Below are 19,727 nucleotides of genomic sequence, written 5' to 3'. Positions count from 1 at the left end.
GGATCTGACCTCCCCACCATCGAAGGGATCTATCGCAGTTGCTGCCTCAAAAAGGCTGCCAACATCATCAAAGACCCATAGCATCCTGGTCACACATGCATCTCACCATTGCCATCGGGAAGAAGGTACACAAGGCTGAAATCTGTAACATCCAGGTTCAGGATCAGCTTCTTCCCCATAGCCATCAGGCTATTAAACACACCATTAAATAAGCTCTGAACAATAACAGTCTATTATTATTATTGCATTATATCTGTTTATTTATTGTGTATATATGGTCTATGGTCCATAGACACACTGAACTTTTATCTTCCGTTTTGTATTATGTTTACATATTCTGTTGTGCTGCAGCAAGGAAGAATTTCATTGTCCTATCTGGGACACATGACAATAAAACTCTCTTGACTTGACTCTTGAATTCCATCTCTAAACATCTATGACTCTCTATACTTCCATTTTTGACCAAGTCTTTTGGTAATTTAATGTAATAACTCATTTTCTGGCTCACTCTCGAATGTTGTTTGGTAACGTTTCCAAGAAGTGCCCTGGGATGCAATTTGGCAATGTTAAAATTGCAGCAGTTGTTGATTCTCTGGTAATATTCAATCCTGCAAGCAAAGCAGGTTTTGGATTTGAACAGTGACCCCAGGAGGTATTTCCTGGAACTGTTTGCTTAAATTTTTAAAAAGGACCCATTGTACTTGCTGGACATAGAACAATGAATGGTTATAAACGGAGTTATGCATATAATAAGAAGCCAGATGTGGGAATGTTGAGGGAGAACAAATATATTGAGAGAGACCATGCTTGTTGAGGACTGATGAGAATTACTTAGCAGGATAAATTAGACAAAGAGGAGCACAAGAAGAGGGCCTCCAGATTGCACAACCAGGCCCACCCTCCCCCTCCCTTAATTTCAGCATTCTATATGAATAACTTGCTTTGTTACTCTCTGCGTCTGCTCTTCCATCACCTTTTCAAAAACAATCCCATTCAACCACAGGAGATGCAACACATGGCCTTTTACATCTTCCCTTCCCAACATCCAGTCTCCCAAAAAGTCCTTCCAGGTGAAATGGTAATTCACTTGCACTTTCTCCAATTCCTAAAATATGGTTTCCTCTACATTGGAGAAACCAAATATAGATTGGTTGACAACATGGCAGAGCCCTGAAGATCAGTCTGCAGGCACATCCCTGACCTTCTGGTTTTCTGTCACTTTAATTCTCCATCCCACTCTTACTTTCTTTGAGTGACCTACTACGCTGTTATAATATTCACTGTAAGAACACACATCTTCTCCCCGAGCAGATTGCAGCCTTCCAGACTCATTGTTGAATTTTACAACTTAAGGCAACTCGCTTTCTCTGTATCAGAACTGACTGATTTGTTATGGGACCGATGCCATTCCATATCTTTTGATTAGCGCAATCTGACCTACTGCACATTTCCTTCACCTTTGCATTTCATTGTATTTGTTTTCCTTTGCTTGTGTTCCCTCCCTTTAACTACTCTTATCTTTCATTTTTATGTAAGGTAGAAAAAAAAGCTGGAGCAACTCAGCGGATGAGGCAGCATCTATGGAGCGAAGGGATAGGCGACGTTTCGGGTCGAGACCCTTCTTCAAACTGATGTGGGGGAGGGGGAAAGAAAGGAAGAGGCGGGGACAGTAGGCTGTGGGAGAGCTGGGAAGGGGAGGGGAAGTCCTCTGTTTATGTTCTCTGATTCTATTCACTCTCATGAACCTTTCAACTGGATGACCTTGTACAACTTAAAATCCTGCGACCATCTTGGCCTCACTCTATCATGTGTTGCTTTTGGGATAAACCTGGAAACTAAGGCTCCCAATGAAAGCAGGTCTTACATCAGTGATAGGAAAGTTGTTAGAGAGGAGAGTGAAGGACAGACTTCATGTTCATTTGAAAAGGAAAGGGCTGATTAGGAATAGTCAACATGGTATTATCGAGGGGAGATTATGTCTCGAAATTTGTATTTTTGTTGAGGTAGTAAATAAGAAAATTGATTATAATAAAGTGGTAAATATGGTTTATAGAAACCTTTAGACAAGTTCCCACTTGGTAGGCTGGTTCAGAAAGTTAAAGCCTAAAGGATCCAATGTGTGCTGGCAAACTGGACCCAAAACAGATTTGGTGATCTAGTTTATAGTGGAGGGGTATTTTTCTAGAGGAAGTCTGTAACAAATAGTGTACTGCAGCTTTGTCTTTTTGTAATATAAAATCTTTGTCTTTTTGTAATATAAAATATAATGACTTGGATGAGTACTAGGGTGATATGTTTAGCGAGTTTACAGATGTCATGAAAATTATGGAATCGTAGGTTGCAGAGGTTGTCCAGAATACAGCAGAATGTAGATCAGCTGTAAAGCGTGAAGTAATGCACATTTGAAAGTTAAATTCTGATAGGACAATGTAGAGTAAATGGTAGGGACGTTAGCAGCATTAACATAGTGAGAAACTTTGGGGTAGAAATCCATAGCCCAACAGTCGCAAAAGGTTGATAGAATGCAGAAAAAGGCATTAATAATGTATGCTTGCGTTCATTGGCCAATGCATTGAATACTGACACAAAGTGCTGGAGAAATCCAGCAAGTCAGGCAGTATCTCTGGAGAACATAGCTAGGTGACATTTCAGGTCAGGAAGGCTCCCGACTCACATGCCACCCCATCCACGTTCTCCAGGGATGCTGTTTGACTAATTGAGTTATTTTAGTTTCGAGATAGGGCGCAGAAACAGGCCCTTCGGTCCACCGGGTCCGTGCCGACCAGCGATCCCGCACATTATCCCACACCCACTAGGGACAATGTTTACATTTACCAAGCCAATTAACCTACGTCTTTGGAGTGTAGGAGGAAACCAAAGCTCTTGAAGAAAACCCGCGCAGGTCACGGGGAGAACGAACAAACTCCACACAGACAGCACCCGCAATCGGGATCGAACCCGGATCTCCGGCGTTGCATTTACTGTAAACCAGCACCTGCAGTTCTATGATTCTGCATTGAATATAAGAGCTGGGACAAATGTTACAGTTGCACAAAACATTGGTTTGCATATTGTGTGCTCGTCACTTTGCAGGAGTATGTGGTAGAAATAGAAAAGAGATCAAAAGGGATTAAATAGGTCGTTGCCTGGAATTAAGGGCTGTATACATCAACTGGGTGGGCTGGATTTTTTCCCACTGGAATTATAGAAGTTGGGAGATCATGTTGCAGTTATATAAGACGTTGGTGAGACTACATTTAGAGTATTGTGTTCAGTTCCGGGCACCATGTTATAGGAAAGAAGTGGTCAAGTTGGACAGGGTGCAGAGACGATTTCACAAGAATGTGGCCAGGACTTGGGGTCTGACTAATAGGGAGAGGATTCACAGGCTGTGACTCTTATTCCCTGAAGCGCAGGAGGATGAATAATGATCTAATAGAGGTATAAAATCATGCGAGGAATATACCAGACAGAGTAGGGGAATCGAGAACCAGAAGGCATCGGTTTAAGGTGAAGGGGAAAATATTTTATAGGAATCTGAGGGGTAAATTTTTCAAACAAAGGGTGGTGGTTGTATGGAAGGAGTGAAGGGTATATGGTGGGTGTATGCAGAAGGAGGTAGTTGAGGCAAGGACTGTCTCAACATTTAGGAAGCAATTAGAGAAATAAGGGCCAAGCGCAGGAAGGTGGGACGAGTGTACAATAGAACATGTTGATCGGCGTGGGCAAGTTGGGCCGAGGGGGCTGTACTCACGCAGTATGTGACCAAAGATACAAGAGGAGCATCTTTGGTATGACTATGACTCAAGGAATGTAGAAGGTCTTAATCGAGCGTCACGTCAAAGATAATTTTGAAAACGTCAACAAGAACAGTTAACAAGAATCAGATTTGTTCAAACCCTAGAATAAATATCGAGTAATTTATGCAAGTATCAGTTTCCTTTGGATGCTCACACCGTGTGTACTTGATCTCTCGTGTTCAACAAGGACTTGCCCAGCCGACCTTTAACCTCTGACTGTTCCATGGAAACCAAAATGGCTCCCGGACAACGGAGACGCGCAGCGACTTAGAATGGCAGGTCGGCGAAACGAGCTTTAAACCGGGAACCGATAACAGCCCGGGTCAATAAGTCGCGTCCAAATCGGGTGCCTGGAAGCGAGTGACAGGCCAGGTCATTTTTTTAATGCTCTTTAATCTTTGTTTTTTCATGAAAGTGGGGTTACCGTGGCGGGTGCGTGGAACTGGAGCTGGATCTGCACCGGGCGCCCATCTGTAAACTGCACTCAGTTTGTACAGGTCGGGCACCCTCACCCGTTTCATCGGCACGTGTTTGAGTTGGTTGTTTACCGAGAAGATAGTTTCGAGGGTTTACGAATGCCAAATATAACGCGAGGGTACCGTGTCCCAAACGCGATAGCGGCCTGACTCTAAAACTGTAGAGCTGGGTGCACTTTCCGTGGGCCAAGAACCACTCGTGAACATTTAAGCCGCCCATGGTTTAAATTAAGCAATCAGTTGACTTATTGAAAGCCTTATCTCCCCTTCCCCCAATGTCATGTTGAAAAAGGGCTTCTACCTGATTGGATATTTTGCACCAATTTTAGTTAATTAAAGTTAGGGACGCCCCTTGTGAAATGTGGTCATAGAAATTAAGTTTCACTAATGTTTCTTATTTGTTTCCAGTGTATACCTTGTTATGCCCTTCTAATGACAATGTTCCACTTTCATGCCTTTATGTTTATTATATTTCCTTATGTTTATATTTTCCCCGCGTTTTGTCCGTGCTTGTAAAATCGGTAAGGGGACAGAACATGCCCACCTCTGGCCGGCGGTTCTGTTGAGGGGCCGTATTATATATATATCGTGTGCTCTTCTGGTGTAGTGCATTGTGTTGTCCGGCAGGCAAACAGATGTGCATGCCTACCCATAAAATATGTCAGTAAGAAAAATACATCCATTCTGCAGTCTGCTGGTTTCCACTGAGACCATTACTAATTTGATTCACTGAATACTTTAAGTCACTGTATGCTAATTGACATTCCTCATTTACTCCATTTGCATCTATTTTGGCTCCATTCTCTGCTATCGTGGAAAATTTTAAAACTTGAGAGCTGAAAGTTCCTGTCTGAATGTGGCCAAAGTGCTGTATCTAATTCCTGAGCGAACATCACTGGTATGGAGGCAGACTTGACAATCTACACCTGCTAATCACTTTCCAAACCATGGTAAAGTCTCCCAGGCAGTCCCTTGGCCAATATCATGGCAGCACATTAATACCAAGTCAAGCATGGAACCCAAATCTAAAGACACCTCTCCACTATAATGAAAAATGCCCTATCCACTCCTCAAATATCACAGCCACTTTTGATAACAATGGTTCCATAATTGCAGCTTCTGTAATTTTCAGTTGTCCATTAATTCTTTGCATGCATGGGCTTTCTTGCAGGGATCTCATATGGCAGCTCACTTGGGAGAATCAAATCTTAATGGTGGAAGGAATGTTGTGCCTCATGTGGAATTCCAATCTCCATTGTGTGCTGAGGTTCTATCCAACCCTGGTGTTCAAAACTCTGGTCATTTTCTTGCAAAATGTTCAATTCACTTGTACTGTGTCATACCACCTGCCCCTTGTGGCATAATTGTCCAGATTGATAACTTGGACAATCATTTTAAACTGATCAGGACTATACTGATCTCTGAGAAGTGTGCAACATTCTAAGGAGGCCTGGCAGATAGATGCAGAGAAAATATTGAGCTCAGTTGTGATGTTTAGAATCAGGAATCACTATCAAAATAAGGAGATGACCATTAAATTCAGAGATTTAAAAAAATTATTCATGCAGAGGATTTTAATCGATGGAATTTTCTAAAGGGATTTGGAGGCTCTTGATAAGTACAGATGTCAGGGGTTATGGGGAGAAGGCAGGAGAATGAGGTTAGGAGGGAGAGATAGATCAGCCATGATTGAATAGCGGAGTAGACTTGATGGGCGGACTGGCCTAATTCTGCTCCTATTCCTTATGACCTTATGATCACTTATGACCTTATGGCTCAGTCACTGACTTAAAATTTTATTTTTAGCTATTTTGGGTAATCAAGAGAAATGTGATCGGAGCAGAAAATTGGTGCAGAGGTAGAAGAAGAATCATGATCTTATGAATGGCTGATCTATCTCCGATTACTGCTTGGAGTCATCCTGCAAAAGCATTGTGGGTCTTTCAGTCACCTACTACATTTCTGGTCTTTGAAGCATAGATTGCTTCAACTTTTAAATGAATAATTACCATTAACTACCATTGACGGCTGGGCATTCAGAAGCCAGTTCAAACTGGGGAATTACTATCTAAAACATAGAAACATAGAAAATAGGTGCAGCAGGAGGCCATTCGGCCCTTCGAGGCAGCACCGCCATTTATTGTGATCATGGCTGATCGTCCCAAATCAATAACCCGTGCCTGCCTTCTCCCCATATCCCTTGATTCCACTACCCCCCAGAGCTTTATCTAACTCTCTCTTTAATCCAGCCAGTGATTTGGCCTCCACTGCCGTCTGTGGCAGGGAATTCCACAAATTCACAACTCTCCGAGTGAAAACGTTTTTTCTCACCTCAGTCTTAAATGGCCTCTCCTTTATTCTAAGACTGTGGCCCCTGGTTCTGGACTCGCCCAACGTTGGGACATTTTTCCTGCATCTAACTTGTCCAGTCCTGTTATAATTTTATATGTTTCTGTAAGAATTTCCCCTCATCCTTCCAAACTCCAGTGAATACATGCCTAGTCTTTTCAATCTTTCCTCATATGACAGTCATCCCAGGGATTAATTTCGTGAACCTACGCTGCACGGCCTCAATCACAAGGATGTCCTTCCTCAAATGAGGAGACCAAAACTGTACACAATACTCCAGATGTGGTCTTACCAGAGCCCTATAAACTGCAGAAGAACCTCTTTACTCCTATACTGAAATCCTCTTGTTATGAAGGCCAACATTCCATTAGCTTTCTTCACTGCCAGCTGTACCTGCACGCCAACTTTCAGTGACTGGTGTACAAGGACACCCAGATCTCGCTGCACCTCTCCCTTACCTAACCTAACCCCATTGAGATAATAATCTGCCCCCTTGTTTTTGCCCCTAAGGTGGATAACCTCACATTTATCTATATTATACTGCATCTGCCACGCATCTGCCCACTCACTCAATCTGTCCAGGTCACCCTGCAACCTCCTAACATCCTCTTCACAGTTCGCACTGCCACCCAGCTTTGTGTCATCCGCAAACTTGCTAGTGTTGCTCCTAATTCCCTCTTCCGAATCATTAATATATATGGTAAACAGTTGCGGCCCCAACACCAAGCCTTGCGGCACTCCACTTGCCTCTGCCTGCCATTCCGAAAAGGACCCATTCACTCCTACTCCTTGCTTGCTGTGTGCCAAACCAATTTTCTATCCACGTCAACACCCTACCCCCAATACCATGTACTCTAATTTTAGTCACCAATCTCCCATGCAGGGCCTTATCAAACGCTTTCTGAAAGTCTACACTCCTAATTCCTTCTTCCAAATCATTAACATATACTAGACCCACTAGACCCATGGGAGGGCTTGTCCCCCAACGCAATATTCCACCTCCCCACCAATTCCAATATTGGTGGCCAGTGGAGGGGTGGGAGGGGGCGCACTTTCTGGAGCGCTAGTATTGGTGTTGTGGGCTGAAGGGACTGGTTTCCAGAGGGCTAGTATGAACATTATGGGCCAAATGGATTCTTGCGGTGGCAGCTCAGTCACTCAAGCCTGATGTGCTGGCAGCTCACTCACGGCTGGTGGGCTGGCAGTTGACTCACGGCTATTCTTTGAAATTCCATTTCAAGCAGGGTGCAAGGCCACCAAATTCAAATGCAGTTCCCTACCATTTCAAGCAGGGTGCAAGGTCACCAAATTCAAGTGCAGTTTCTTACCACTTCAAACAGGGTGCAAGGCCACCAAATTCAAGTGCAGTTTCATACCATTTCAAGCAGGGTGCAAGGCCACCAAATTCAGGTGCATTTTCCTACCACTTCAAGCAAGATGCAAGGCCACTGAATTGAAGTGCAGTTTCCTACCACTTCAAGCAGGGTGCAAGGCCACCAAATTCAAGTACAGTTTCCGACCACTTCAAGCAGGGTGCAAGGCCACCGAATTCAAGTGCAGTTTCATACCACTTCAAGCAGGGTGCAAGGCCACCAAACTCAAGTGCAGTTTCCTACCACTTCAAGCAGGGTGCAGGGCCACTTAAGGCTGTGATTTTTGGCCATCTTCCCCCTTCCGCTGCGCAGGACAAGAGGATTTTTCCCATCGATGAAAAATAAAAGAGTTATTAGTATTTAAAAAATGTTGAGATTCTCTCTCCTGAGGGCCACGCCCCTTCCGGAGGGACAATAAAACCCGGAAGTGTTGAGTGCCTCAGTCAGTCTCTGTAAGATGGGGGAGCGAGAGGGTCACGGCTCTCAGTCTGAGCTGTGAAAAACACTGAACACATGTCTACTAAACTGTGAGTGGTTTTACTGACCTGTCAGTGGCCTTAATGTGGTTTGAAATATGGTTTGGAAATGATAAAGCTGTGTTGCCTTTGGTTTGGAAATGCTAAAGCGATGTTGCCTTTGGTTTGGAAATGCTAAAGCTTTGGTTTGGAAATGCTAAAGCTGTGTTACCTTTGGTTAGGAAATGCTAAAGCTGGCTTGCGTAATTAAAGTTGCCTTGCCTAATTAAAGTTGCCTTGTCTAATTAAAGTTGCCTTGCCTAATTTCAAGTTGCCTTGCCTTCTATATAATTAAAAGTCTAATCTTGACCACTTCCTGTTTGCGCTTTATATTGATTTTAGAAAAAATCTCTACCATGTACGGCTGTGATTTTTGGCCATCTTACTCAGAAACTCCCCTCCGCTCATCAGGTGCTGAGGATTTGTCCCATCAATGAAGAATAAAAATGTTATTAGTGTTTTAAAAATGGTGAGATTCTCTCCTGTCAATCACGCCTTGAAGGTCACGCCCCTTCTGGTGGGAAGGGGAGGGACTATAATACCCAGAAGTGTGGGCGTGTCTCAGTCTCTGCAAGGTGGAGGAGGAAGAGGTCACGACTTGCTGTCTTTAGTTGCCTTGCACCCTGCTTGAAATGGTATGAAACTGCACTTGAATTTGGTGGCTTTGTACCTTGCCATAAGTGGTAAGAAACTGCACTTAAATTTGGTGGCCTTGCACCTGCTTGAAATGGAATTTCAAGGAATAGCTGGGAGTCAACTGCCAGCCCACCAGCCATGCGTGAGTGAGCTGCCAGTGCAACAGGCTTGAGTGACTGAGCCGCCAGCCCAAGAATCCATTCGGCCCACAATGTCCATACAATAACCCTCTGGAAACCAATCCCTTCAGCCCATAGCACCCATACTAGATACTAGCGCTCCAGAACCCCCCCCCCCCCCCCCCACTAGCCCCAATATTGAATTGGTGGAGCGGTATATTGCGATGGGAGACCAGCCCTCCCATGTGATGCTGGGACCCGTTGGGTCCCACTTAGTCTAGTATTCTTTAAAACCCACTAAGGATATTCTTGCAGTTTTAGAGTCATACAGCATGGCAACAGACCCTTCGGCTCTTGGATGCCCTATCTACACTTGCCCGCATTTGGTCCATATTGTTCTAAACCTTTCCTATCTATGTACCTGCCCAAATCTATCTATACATAACTAAATCTCTGATCTTGTGCTCTTCCGGTTTGGGTGATTTTTCTATTTGCGCAAAAACGGTGCGCGATAACGCTACGATTTTTCACCAGCTCATTCACCGTTCTCCTGTGCTGCAAGTGCAACATGTTTTTTCCGATCTGTGGTATATTATAAAATTAGCGAGGTTTAAAAATCTTAAAAAACGCGTGCGTAGATCGATCTCCTCTCCTGCCAGTCAGTGCCGTGCAGATTAGTCTTTTCTCCTGTCACTACTCGGGACGGTACACCCCTTCCTGCGCCATTGCGTCATTACTGGAGCTGAGGGAATCTGATCCCGGAATAGGAGAGGGTCTAGCGCCTGCTGTGAGTCCCAAAAGAACTGCCATCGCCACGCACTACAGCTCCAACCCCTTCTCCTTTGGTCCCCCTCGCTGGCTCTTGCCCCCTCCCCAGTGATACCCCTCCCACCCACACGCCGGCATGGCTGTAACTGCTGGCCTGAAGACCTGGCTCCGAGGCCTGGTTCTGAGGGCACAGACGGCTGATGCTCCTCCGGGGCACGCAAGAAGGGAGAGGAGCGGCAACCCGGAGATCGTGGGGGAGGAGAGGTGATAGAGGAGGGGAGTGGGGAGAGGAGTTATGGAAGGAGGGAGGGAGTGACTGAGGGTAGGGGAAAGGAGAGGTGAGGGAGAGATTTGGGAGGATAGGAAGAGAGGAAAAAGAGTGAAGAAGGAGAGGGGGGGGAGGTGGAATAGAGGGAGGGGGGGTATGCAGTGGGGAATAGAGGGAGAGGAGGTCAGTGGCGGAGGTGAGGAGGGATTGTGGGGGGATAGGGGGAGGTGGGGGGTAGGGTGGTAGGGAGGGGTGTTATGCAAGGAGGGAATGACTGAAGGGAAGGGGAAAGAAGGGAGGGAGGGATTGGAGGAGGGAAGGAGGAGAGGGGAAAGAAGGGGAGGGGGAGAGTGCTAGGGATGAGGGGAAATGAGCTGCGGCTGTGCAGTTGGGGGCCATGGGTGAGTGGTGGAATATTGCGTTGGGGGACCAAGCCTCTTGAATGACAGGGACCCAACGGGTCCCACTTAGTCTAGTGTATTTTAACTGTTATACTATCTGCCGCAACTATCTCCTGTGGCAACTCGTTTTAACCACCCACCACCCACTGTGAAAACATTACCTATAGGTTCCTATTAAACTTTACCCATCTCATCTTAAGCCTATGTCCTCTGATTCTTAATTCCCCTTCTCTTGATTTTTGAAGTTGTTGAATATTAACCTTCCACCAAGCATGTCAATGTATATGTGAGGAGATAGGAGCAAGGCGGAAAAACCTACACCGGGAGAACATTCAATATCCACAGACAGTGTTGGGGGTTATTATTGGACATAGATCACTGAAGCTGTGAGGTAGCAGCACTCCTGCTGCATACTGTGCTGATCCATTGCAAATTAAGTAAGTAAGTAAGTTTATTGGCCAAGTATTCACATACCGGAAATTTGCCTTGGTGCTCCGCCCACAAGTAACAACATGACATACAGTGACAGTTACGAATGACTCAGAAAACACTAAACATTAATAATAATAAAACATTAATGATAAAACACCATTGATCAAGCATGTGAATCAACAAAATACCAGATCAAAGGGAGGCTACAGATTTTTGGCTGTTGAGTGGAGCAACTACTCATGAATAAAAAACTGTTTTTATGTCTGGCTGTGACAGCTTTGACAGTCCGGAGTCTCCTTCCAGAGGGAAGTGATTCAAAGAGTTTGTGGCCAGGGTGAGAGGGGTCAGAGATGATCTTGCCTGCTTGTTTCCTGGCTTCCTTTAAGTTAGATATTTTTGAAATAATACATTTTATTAGATTTGCAGGAAATTGCTTGATTTTTTATTTAACTCTTCAGAAGTTAATTTGTATATTGACATGTACAAAATGGATCACTTCTAAAGATGAAAAGGATGAGCCAACCACAGAATGGAGGAGAAGACATTTTCAAAGAGCTGGTAAGAACATCACATCAATTGTCATCGTGGCTGATGTTTCAGAAAGTAAATTATGCATTATTTTCTTTAGAAATTAGTTTCGCTTTAATATATTAGATTTGCCATTGGAAGCATGGCAAAAATAACACCTAATAGTCATTAATAGACAATAGACAATAGGTGCAGGAGTAAGCCATTCGGCCCTTCGAGCCAGCACCACCATTCAATGTGATCATCCCAAATCCGTACCCCGTTCCTACCTTCTCCCCTTATCACCTGACTCTGCTATCTCTCATCCTTCTAAACTCCAGAGTGTACAAGCCCAGCCTCTCCATTCTCTCAGCATATGACAGTCCCACCAAACCGGGAATTAACATTGTAAACTTACGCTGCACTCCCTCAATAGCAAGAATGTCCATCCTCAAATTAGGGGACCAAAACTGCACACAATACTTCAGGTATTGTCTCACTAGGGCCCTGTACAACTGCAGAAGGACCTCTATGCTCCTATACTCGACCCCTCTTGCTATAAAGGTCAGGTGGGCTGAGGAATAAGAGTAATCCTGACAAGTGCAAAATGATGTACTTTGGGAGGACAAAGGAAATAATTTATGTGCTGTTCTTGTCATGACATTATAATATAATATAATATAACAATTACAGCACGGAAACAGGCCATCTCGACCCTTCTATCCGTGCCGAACACGTATTCTCCCCTAGTCCCATATACTTGAGCTCAGACCATAACCCTCCATTCCTTTCTCGTCCATATAACTATCCAATTTACTTTTAAATGATAAAAACGAACCTGCCTCCACCACATTCACTGGAAGCTCATTCCACACAGCCACCACTCTCTGAGTAAAGAAGTTCCCCCTCATGTTACCCCTAAACTTCTGTCCCTTAATTCTCAAGTCATGTCCCCTTGTTTGCATCTTCCCTCCTCTCAGTGGGAAAAGCTTATCCACGTCAACTCTGTCTATCCCTCTCATCATTTTAAAGACCTCTATCAAGTCCCCCCTTAACCTTCTGCGCTCCAAAGAATAAAGCCCTAACTTGTTCAACCTTTCTCTGTAACTTAGTTGCTGAAACCCAGGCAACATTCTAGTAAATCTGAACATTACAGGAAGAATGTGGAGGCTTTGGAGACAGTGCAGAAGAGGTTCATAAGGATGAGAGTGTTAGCAATAAGGAGAGATTGGACAAACTTGGATTATTTTCTCTGGAGCAATGGCGGCTGAAGAACGACCTGATAGAAATCTATCAAATTATGAGAGGCATCAATAGGGTAGACAGTCACAGTGGAAAGGGTGGAAATGTTGAATGCACGAAGACATGTATTTAAGTTGAGAGGGGAAAAGTTCAAAGTACATTTGCCAGGCCTGTTATTGTACTCCGAGAGTGACAGGTGCCTGGAATGTACTGCCCAGGGAGATGGTGAAAGCAGATACAATAGCAACATTCAAGAGGCATTTCGACAGGCAGACGAACAGGCATGGGATAGAGGGATATCTAGCAATGTTTAGGTGGATGGGAATAATTTAAATTGGCACCATAGTCAACACTGACATTATGGGCTGAAGGTCCTATTCTTATGTGGTACTGATTCAAAGGGGACCTGAGGGGTATATTTTTAACTGAGTAGTTTATATTAGCAACGAGCAGTCAAATGAGGATGTGGAGGTAGGAACAGAAACCACTTATGAGGCATCTAGATAGGTACTGGAATGAACGAACCATAGAGAGATATGGAATTGATGTAGCAAGTGGGATTTGTATCAATTGGCATGAATGTTGGCATAGATATGGCGGGCTGAAAAGCTTGTTTTTAGTATGTACATCGCCATGAATCTAATAATAAGAGTAGAATAAATACAATAAATAATTGAGTGCTAAGGAGAACTAAGAAATTGAGAGATCTTGGTGGACATATCCAAGGATCTGTAAATGTGGCGGCGCATGTCAATACGGTGTTGATAAGGTGTTCGGGATACTTGCCTTCATTTGCTAGTGGGTAGGAAATATGAGCAGGGAGGTTAAGATTCAACTTTATGAACCAATCGTTGGGTCACAGCTCGAAGATTATGTGCTTTTCTGTTCACTAAATATAATTACATAGGACAGGTTTACCAGGATGGAGAATTCCAGTTAAAAGCATAGACTGGATAGTCTGGGTATGTTTTCTTTGGAGTAAAGAAGGCTGAGAGGGGATCTGATAGAGATTTAAAATAACTTAAAACTTCTGAGGGGCACAGATAGTGTAGACAGTAGGAACCTCTTCCACTTGGCAGAGGTCTCTACAACCAGAGGGCGAGAGTTTGTCAGCGGTTAGAGGTTTAGAGGGGATCTAAGGAAGTATTTTCTTTACCCAGAGAATGGTTAGAATCTAGAATACACCACCAAAGGGAGTGTAAAATGAGATGTGCACATAGATACTTGATCGTCAGAGATAGGCACAAAGTGCTGGAGCAACTCAGTGGATCAGGCAGCAACTCTGGAGATAAAGGATCAGTGACGTTTTCGGTTGGAACCTTTTTCAGACGGAAAGTAGGGGTGCGGTGGGGGGTGGTGAAGAGCTGAAGGTGGGAAAAGACCAGGGCCATTCAATAGACAATAGGTGCAGGAGTAGGCCATTCAGACATTCGAGCCAGCACAGCCATTCAATATGATCATGGCTGATCATCCCCAATCAGTACCCCGTTCCTGGCTTCTCCCCATATTCCCTGACCCTGCTAGGTGGATTAGGCAGATTACTATCTATATGGCGTCAAGTTGGGAAAAGGGGAACTATAACGGGACCTGGGGGTCCTTGTACATTAGTCTATGAAAGTAAGCATGAAGGCACAGCAAGCAGTGAAGAAAGCGTATGGCATGTTGGCCTTTATAACAAGAGGAATCGAATATAGGAGCAAAGAGGTCCTTCTGCAGTTGTACAGAGCCCTAGTGAGACCACACCTGGAGTATTATGTGCAGTTTTGGTCCCCTAATTTGAGGGACATTCTTGCTATTGAGGGAGTGCAGCGTAGGTTTACAATGTTAATTCCCAGGATGGCAGGACTGTCATATGCCGGGATGGCAGGACTGGGCTTGTCATAGTTTGCTGATTGAAAAATAGATTAAGGGCAGCTAGAGGGGCTTGTTCCCGATATTGGTGGAGTTTAGTAAGGATTTGAGAGGAGATCACAGAGAGTGGTGAGTCTGATTCTCATAGACGATTGTTCTCTGGGCTTTCAAGACACGCTAGATAGGCTCTTAAAAATATCAGAGGCAGGGGATATGGGGAGAAGGCAGGTACGTGGTACTGATTGGGGATGATCAGCCATGATCACATTGAATGGCGGTGCTGGCTCGAATGGCCGAATGGCCTACGCCTGCGCCTATTGTCTATTGTCTATGTCTATTGACTAGACTTTGATATGAACCAGCAACTGCAGTTTGTTGTTTCTACTTAATGGTCAAGATGGATATGGTGGCTGAACATCCTGTTTATGTGCTGGATGACTGACTAAATTATAACATGCCTAATAAGATGAGAGAATAGTAGTCCTGTGCAGAATGCTAAGTCGATAGTGCGATGGACTAGGCCTTGCACATTGAATCCCACATGTAGAACCTCTGCCATTGTAGTCAATGCAATTTGCAAGTAGTTTAGACATAATTTATATCAATATGATGTATCAAGAGGTTATTCAGCCCATGACAGCAGTATTGTCAATAATTTCTTTCCCTGTAACGTGGTCTATTAACACCTTACGATTCTCTTGCCATTTGCATACACTATGTGTAATTTACAGTCACTAATCAACCCAACAAAAGCATATCTTTGGAAATGGCAACACCATCTGTGCCACTGTGCTGGTAGTTAGCTGGTGGTTTATGAGGGTAATGGAATTCATAATCAGGAAAGACTTTTGTTGGTGTAGAGGGATTCACAGGAGGAAATAAATGACTGGCCTGCGTTTGGAATGGAGAAAGACAGTTTGAAAAGGGGGGGGGGGGGGGGGGGAAGGCTCGGGGAAATGATCATTGGCAGAGTAAGTTTAAAAAAAAAATCAAGATGGAGCGATGACAATCAATGGGCTCAAAGTAGTGAGAGTGTGTTGAGTAAGAAGAAGCAGTGATATGGCTAAATAAAGCATATCTTCCCAAAAGAATATACCGGGAAGAATGTTTTAAACTTCCTGGCAATGAGGAACAGTTATATAGCATTAAAACAGGCCCTTCAACCCAATGCATCCATGCCAACCAATTTGCCGAACTGAGTTAATTCCTCTTGCTTGCATCTGGTTCAACATTTTTCCTTTCTAAGTGTCTTTTACATGTCTCCATTGTCTCTGTATCCACTACTTTCTCTGGCAGCTACTTCCATGTACACATCACTTTTTGTATGGAAAAAGGCCCTTTGAAATCTTTCCGTTCTTACCTTAAATTGATGCCTTCTAGCTTAATACTCCATTCCACTGTGGCTGTACTCTATTAAAGGTGTGAACTTTGCATACCTCTGCAAGGTCAACCCTCAGGCTGCTATGCTCTCGGGAAAAAGATCCTACTTCACTTTATCTCAAACCCTCCAGACCGATATCATTCTCATAAATCTTTCTTGCACCCTTTCCATTTAACACCATTCTTCCTATGGCAGGGCAATCTTATCTGTCTACAGCACTCTAAACGTGGCCTTATCGACGTCTTGTATAATTGTTTCAGGTTGGGAACCTTCTACAGACTCCCAGCCCCCAGTCACCCTGCTCCTTCATACACTCCTCCCAACCCCGACCCTAATTTCCCTTTCATCCCACCCTTTCTTCCCCCTTCTTCCCCTTTCCACCTATATCCCTCCGTTTGGCTTTACATATCACTCTTGCTATCTGCTTATCTGACACCTTTTTGCCTCCTTTGTCCCTTGCTAATCTCTCCCCCCCCCCCCCCCCCCCCCCCCCCCCCCCCCCCCACCACATCTGTATCCACCTATTGGTTAACAGGCTTAGACCCTTACTCGCCAGCTTTCTCTCCCCTCCAGCTACCAGTCTGAAGAAGTGTCCAAAACAGATGTTGCCAGACTCGCTGAGTTCTTTAGGAATTTTATGTTTTGGTACAGACCTATAATTGTGATCATTTTAAGTACCCTATTTATATGTTATAGACTTTATGATTTGGCTTTTACTGTTGTAAATGTGGCTTCAGAAAAGCACATTTTGGAAAGCTAATAAATAATATTGAAACTCATCTGTTCCATTTATTTTTGTTTTGCATGTCAGTGTGCATGTAATGGATTATCATATGAGAAGATTGCGCAGGAAGGAGCACAAATCATTCAACTAGAAATGTTTTTCTCGGGATATCCTCGAATGGTGGGACTTCTAAACTTTCCAAATTTAGTTGTTCTTACCTTGGTGAAGCAAGACATCAAACGAATTGAAGGTTTGGAAGCCTGTCCTTTGCTTTCTGAACTATGGATCACAGAGTCCCATTTAGTGGTGAGATGCATGTTTTGTTGGAGACTTTCAAATACTAATTATGGATAGTAGGAATATGTTTCTCTCTTTTCTAAATTGCTGCCTTTTGTTTGATAGGTCCATAATCTACATTTTTTATTGATATCCTTGTGCATAATATCAATACATTAGGCAATTTTGAAATAAAATTTGCCATGGATATAATTAAGTTGTGAAATATTACAATTTGTTTTCATAACAAATTCTGTGAAAAAAATTACATTATATAGCAATGTTACAAAATTTTGAGATTTTAAAAATCAAGTCTGCAATTTATCCCATCAGATAAAGCATAACAAGAAGTTTAATTTGACACCAAATTCACTTTCATATCTCAAGTATTAAAAATGTTATGGCTATTTTCATACTCAGAAATTAGCATCTTGTTCCCTATTGATTTTCAATGGACATTACAAAAAAGCTGTGATCTTGGATAGCCAAAAGCCCATTTCTTAAGGAAAGATTAACATTTTTAAATAGCCTAAGTGTCCAAAGATTATTCACAAATAATTCACAATATAACATGATTTTTATATCTAATTTACATTAATTTATAGGCCAAATGGAAGGAATTTAGTGTTCAATTGCTGTAAATAAATGCCCATTTAAATCGGCTTTCTAGTGGGTTCCTGTGAACGCGCTGGTTTAGAACGTTCACATTGCGCTGGATTAGTGCCCTCAAATGCCGAGAAAAATACTGCGGGATATAAAAAGCCCAAAATGAACTACTCGCTATAGATAACTTTATACACAGGGTTATATACATGCCCCATTTAATGTAAAAATAAGGTACATACCTTTAATTGTTTGCTTTATAAAACCCTGGGGCTGCGAGAGGTTGCGGAGTGAGACAGTAATTTTAAAACTATTATAACTATTATTCGAGGCCTATAAAACTAATAATACCTTTTGCGACCGGGTCTTGCAGCGATTTTTCGTTAATGATTTACTAGGCTGAACATCTGCGATTGGAACAGCCTAATAAAAATCGCGTTTTAAACCCGCCCCCTCCAAACAGCGCCAAAATCGCGGACATGGCTTTGGGCAGATTCCCAATGACGATTCAGGTAGGTTTTGTAACATACCTACATTATAAACTCACTGAATCTTTTGTATCTGAACCCCATAAATTACTTCTGACTCAATGTACTTTGAATTCTCATAACCTTTGATTTTCCAAAGTAAGTCAAAGTAAATAATACAGAAAAACTATGAATGTAAATCTGCAATATATTGAGTTACTGATGGAGATATCAGCAAATTCAGTGAGCAGCAGCTGACCATTACCACCGATATTTGTGAAAGTTAAAGGTATTAAAATCTGTTTACAATTTTGAAAATTTTTCAAATGTGGTGTATGTAACTAAAATTCTTGCCAAGCAATGTCAGTTGGATATTGCTAAAATAATAGAAATACTAAATTTCAAAATTTGTGTCAAAATCTAATTTTCTTTAGATTGCAATGTTATAAAAATGAGATTAATTACAAAGGTAACTTCTATTTTTCTAGGACATTGAAGGATTAGATATCTGTACACATCTTCAAAAACTCTACTTGTATTATAATAGGATAACGAAGATACAAAATCTGGAAAATCTAACAAAGTTGGAGATTCTATGGTTGAACAACAATAAAATTAAAGTAATAGAAGTAAGTATGCCTCTTGGGTCCTTAAAATGTTCTTCTTTACCAAACTTTCAATCACGAAAACTGGTATCTTTCTTTGCCTGTTTAAAGCATTTGTTGCATTTTCACTATTGATGTTTGCATATATATGGAACTCAATACAATGCAATTAACTTTTAGAATATTAATTCCTCAGAAACCATTTTAATTCTTTCTTGGCTAACCTATAGATCATAAGTATTGTTCTTATTCTCACATTACAAGTGTGATTTCCAAATTACATTGTTCCAGCCCAGCAATCAGCAATCCTTGATATTTTAATATTATAACTTTATATTCAATAACTCTTACTCATTTGAGCAGAAACATGACAAATTGAGTTAAAAGCAGAGAAGTGTGAAGTGATGCACATAGAATTAAAATGCAATTCTGAAGTCTCAATGAGCAGACTGACATTTCCTACAGACTGACTGTTCATTGGTGCTAAGGCAGGTGTTTTATAATATATTTTGGACTGCTGTGGACGATTCTGGGCTCCATACTAGAAGAAAGATATAAACAACTTAGAAATAACTTAACATAAGAGATTTTTTTCTATCATGTAATATTGAGAGACTGGTGAAGTTTGAAAAATTGGAATGTTGGAGAAGAAGGTTGAGGTTCCCCTATAAAGAGTATCTATTTGCTATAGTTCAGAAAATCATTGGCAAAAATGTTGACAGGCAGTGAAGAGAAATAGTTGCATTTGGAGTGTTATTGCGATCTGAAATGCTATCAAGCTGTTGGAAGTTAATTAAGCAGGTAATTGAGGATAGGAAGTGTACAGACTTGTGGGCATTACAAGATACAAGATACAAGATAGATTTAATTGTCACGTGTGCCTGATGGCACAGTGAAATGAATTTCCATACAGCCATACAATAAAAATCAACAG

At 42.5% G+C, this 19,727-nt stretch overlaps 1 protein-coding gene across 1 annotated transcript in view; it reads left to right on the top strand.

Annotated features, from left to right (window-relative positions):
• Nucleotides 1–2,847: 2,847 nt before the first annotated feature.
• The window catches only part of lrrc9 (leucine rich repeat containing 9), a 142,816-nt gene continuing 125,936 nt past the window's right edge, over nt 2,848–19,727 (top strand). Inside the window, exons 1-4 of the mRNA XM_055640334.1 lie at nt 2,848–4,172; nt 11,596–11,695; nt 16,930–17,148; nt 18,677–18,817. Of these exons, the coding sequence (XP_055496309.1) occupies nt 11,642–11,695; nt 16,930–17,148; nt 18,677–18,817 (414 nt within the window). The 5' untranslated portion in view covers nt 2,848–4,172; nt 11,596–11,641. The remainder of the gene's footprint in view (nt 4,173–11,595; nt 11,696–16,929; nt 17,149–18,676; nt 18,818–19,727) is intronic.

Source organism: Leucoraja erinacea, chromosome 9, assembly GCF_028641065.1.
Source record: "Leucoraja erinacea ecotype New England chromosome 9, Leri_hhj_1, whole genome shotgun sequence".
NCBI lineage: Eukaryota > Metazoa > Chordata > Chondrichthyes > Rajiformes > Rajidae > Leucoraja > Leucoraja erinaceus.
Note: the sequence above shows the minus strand (reverse complement) of the source record. Positions and strands in the feature narration are given on the sequence as shown.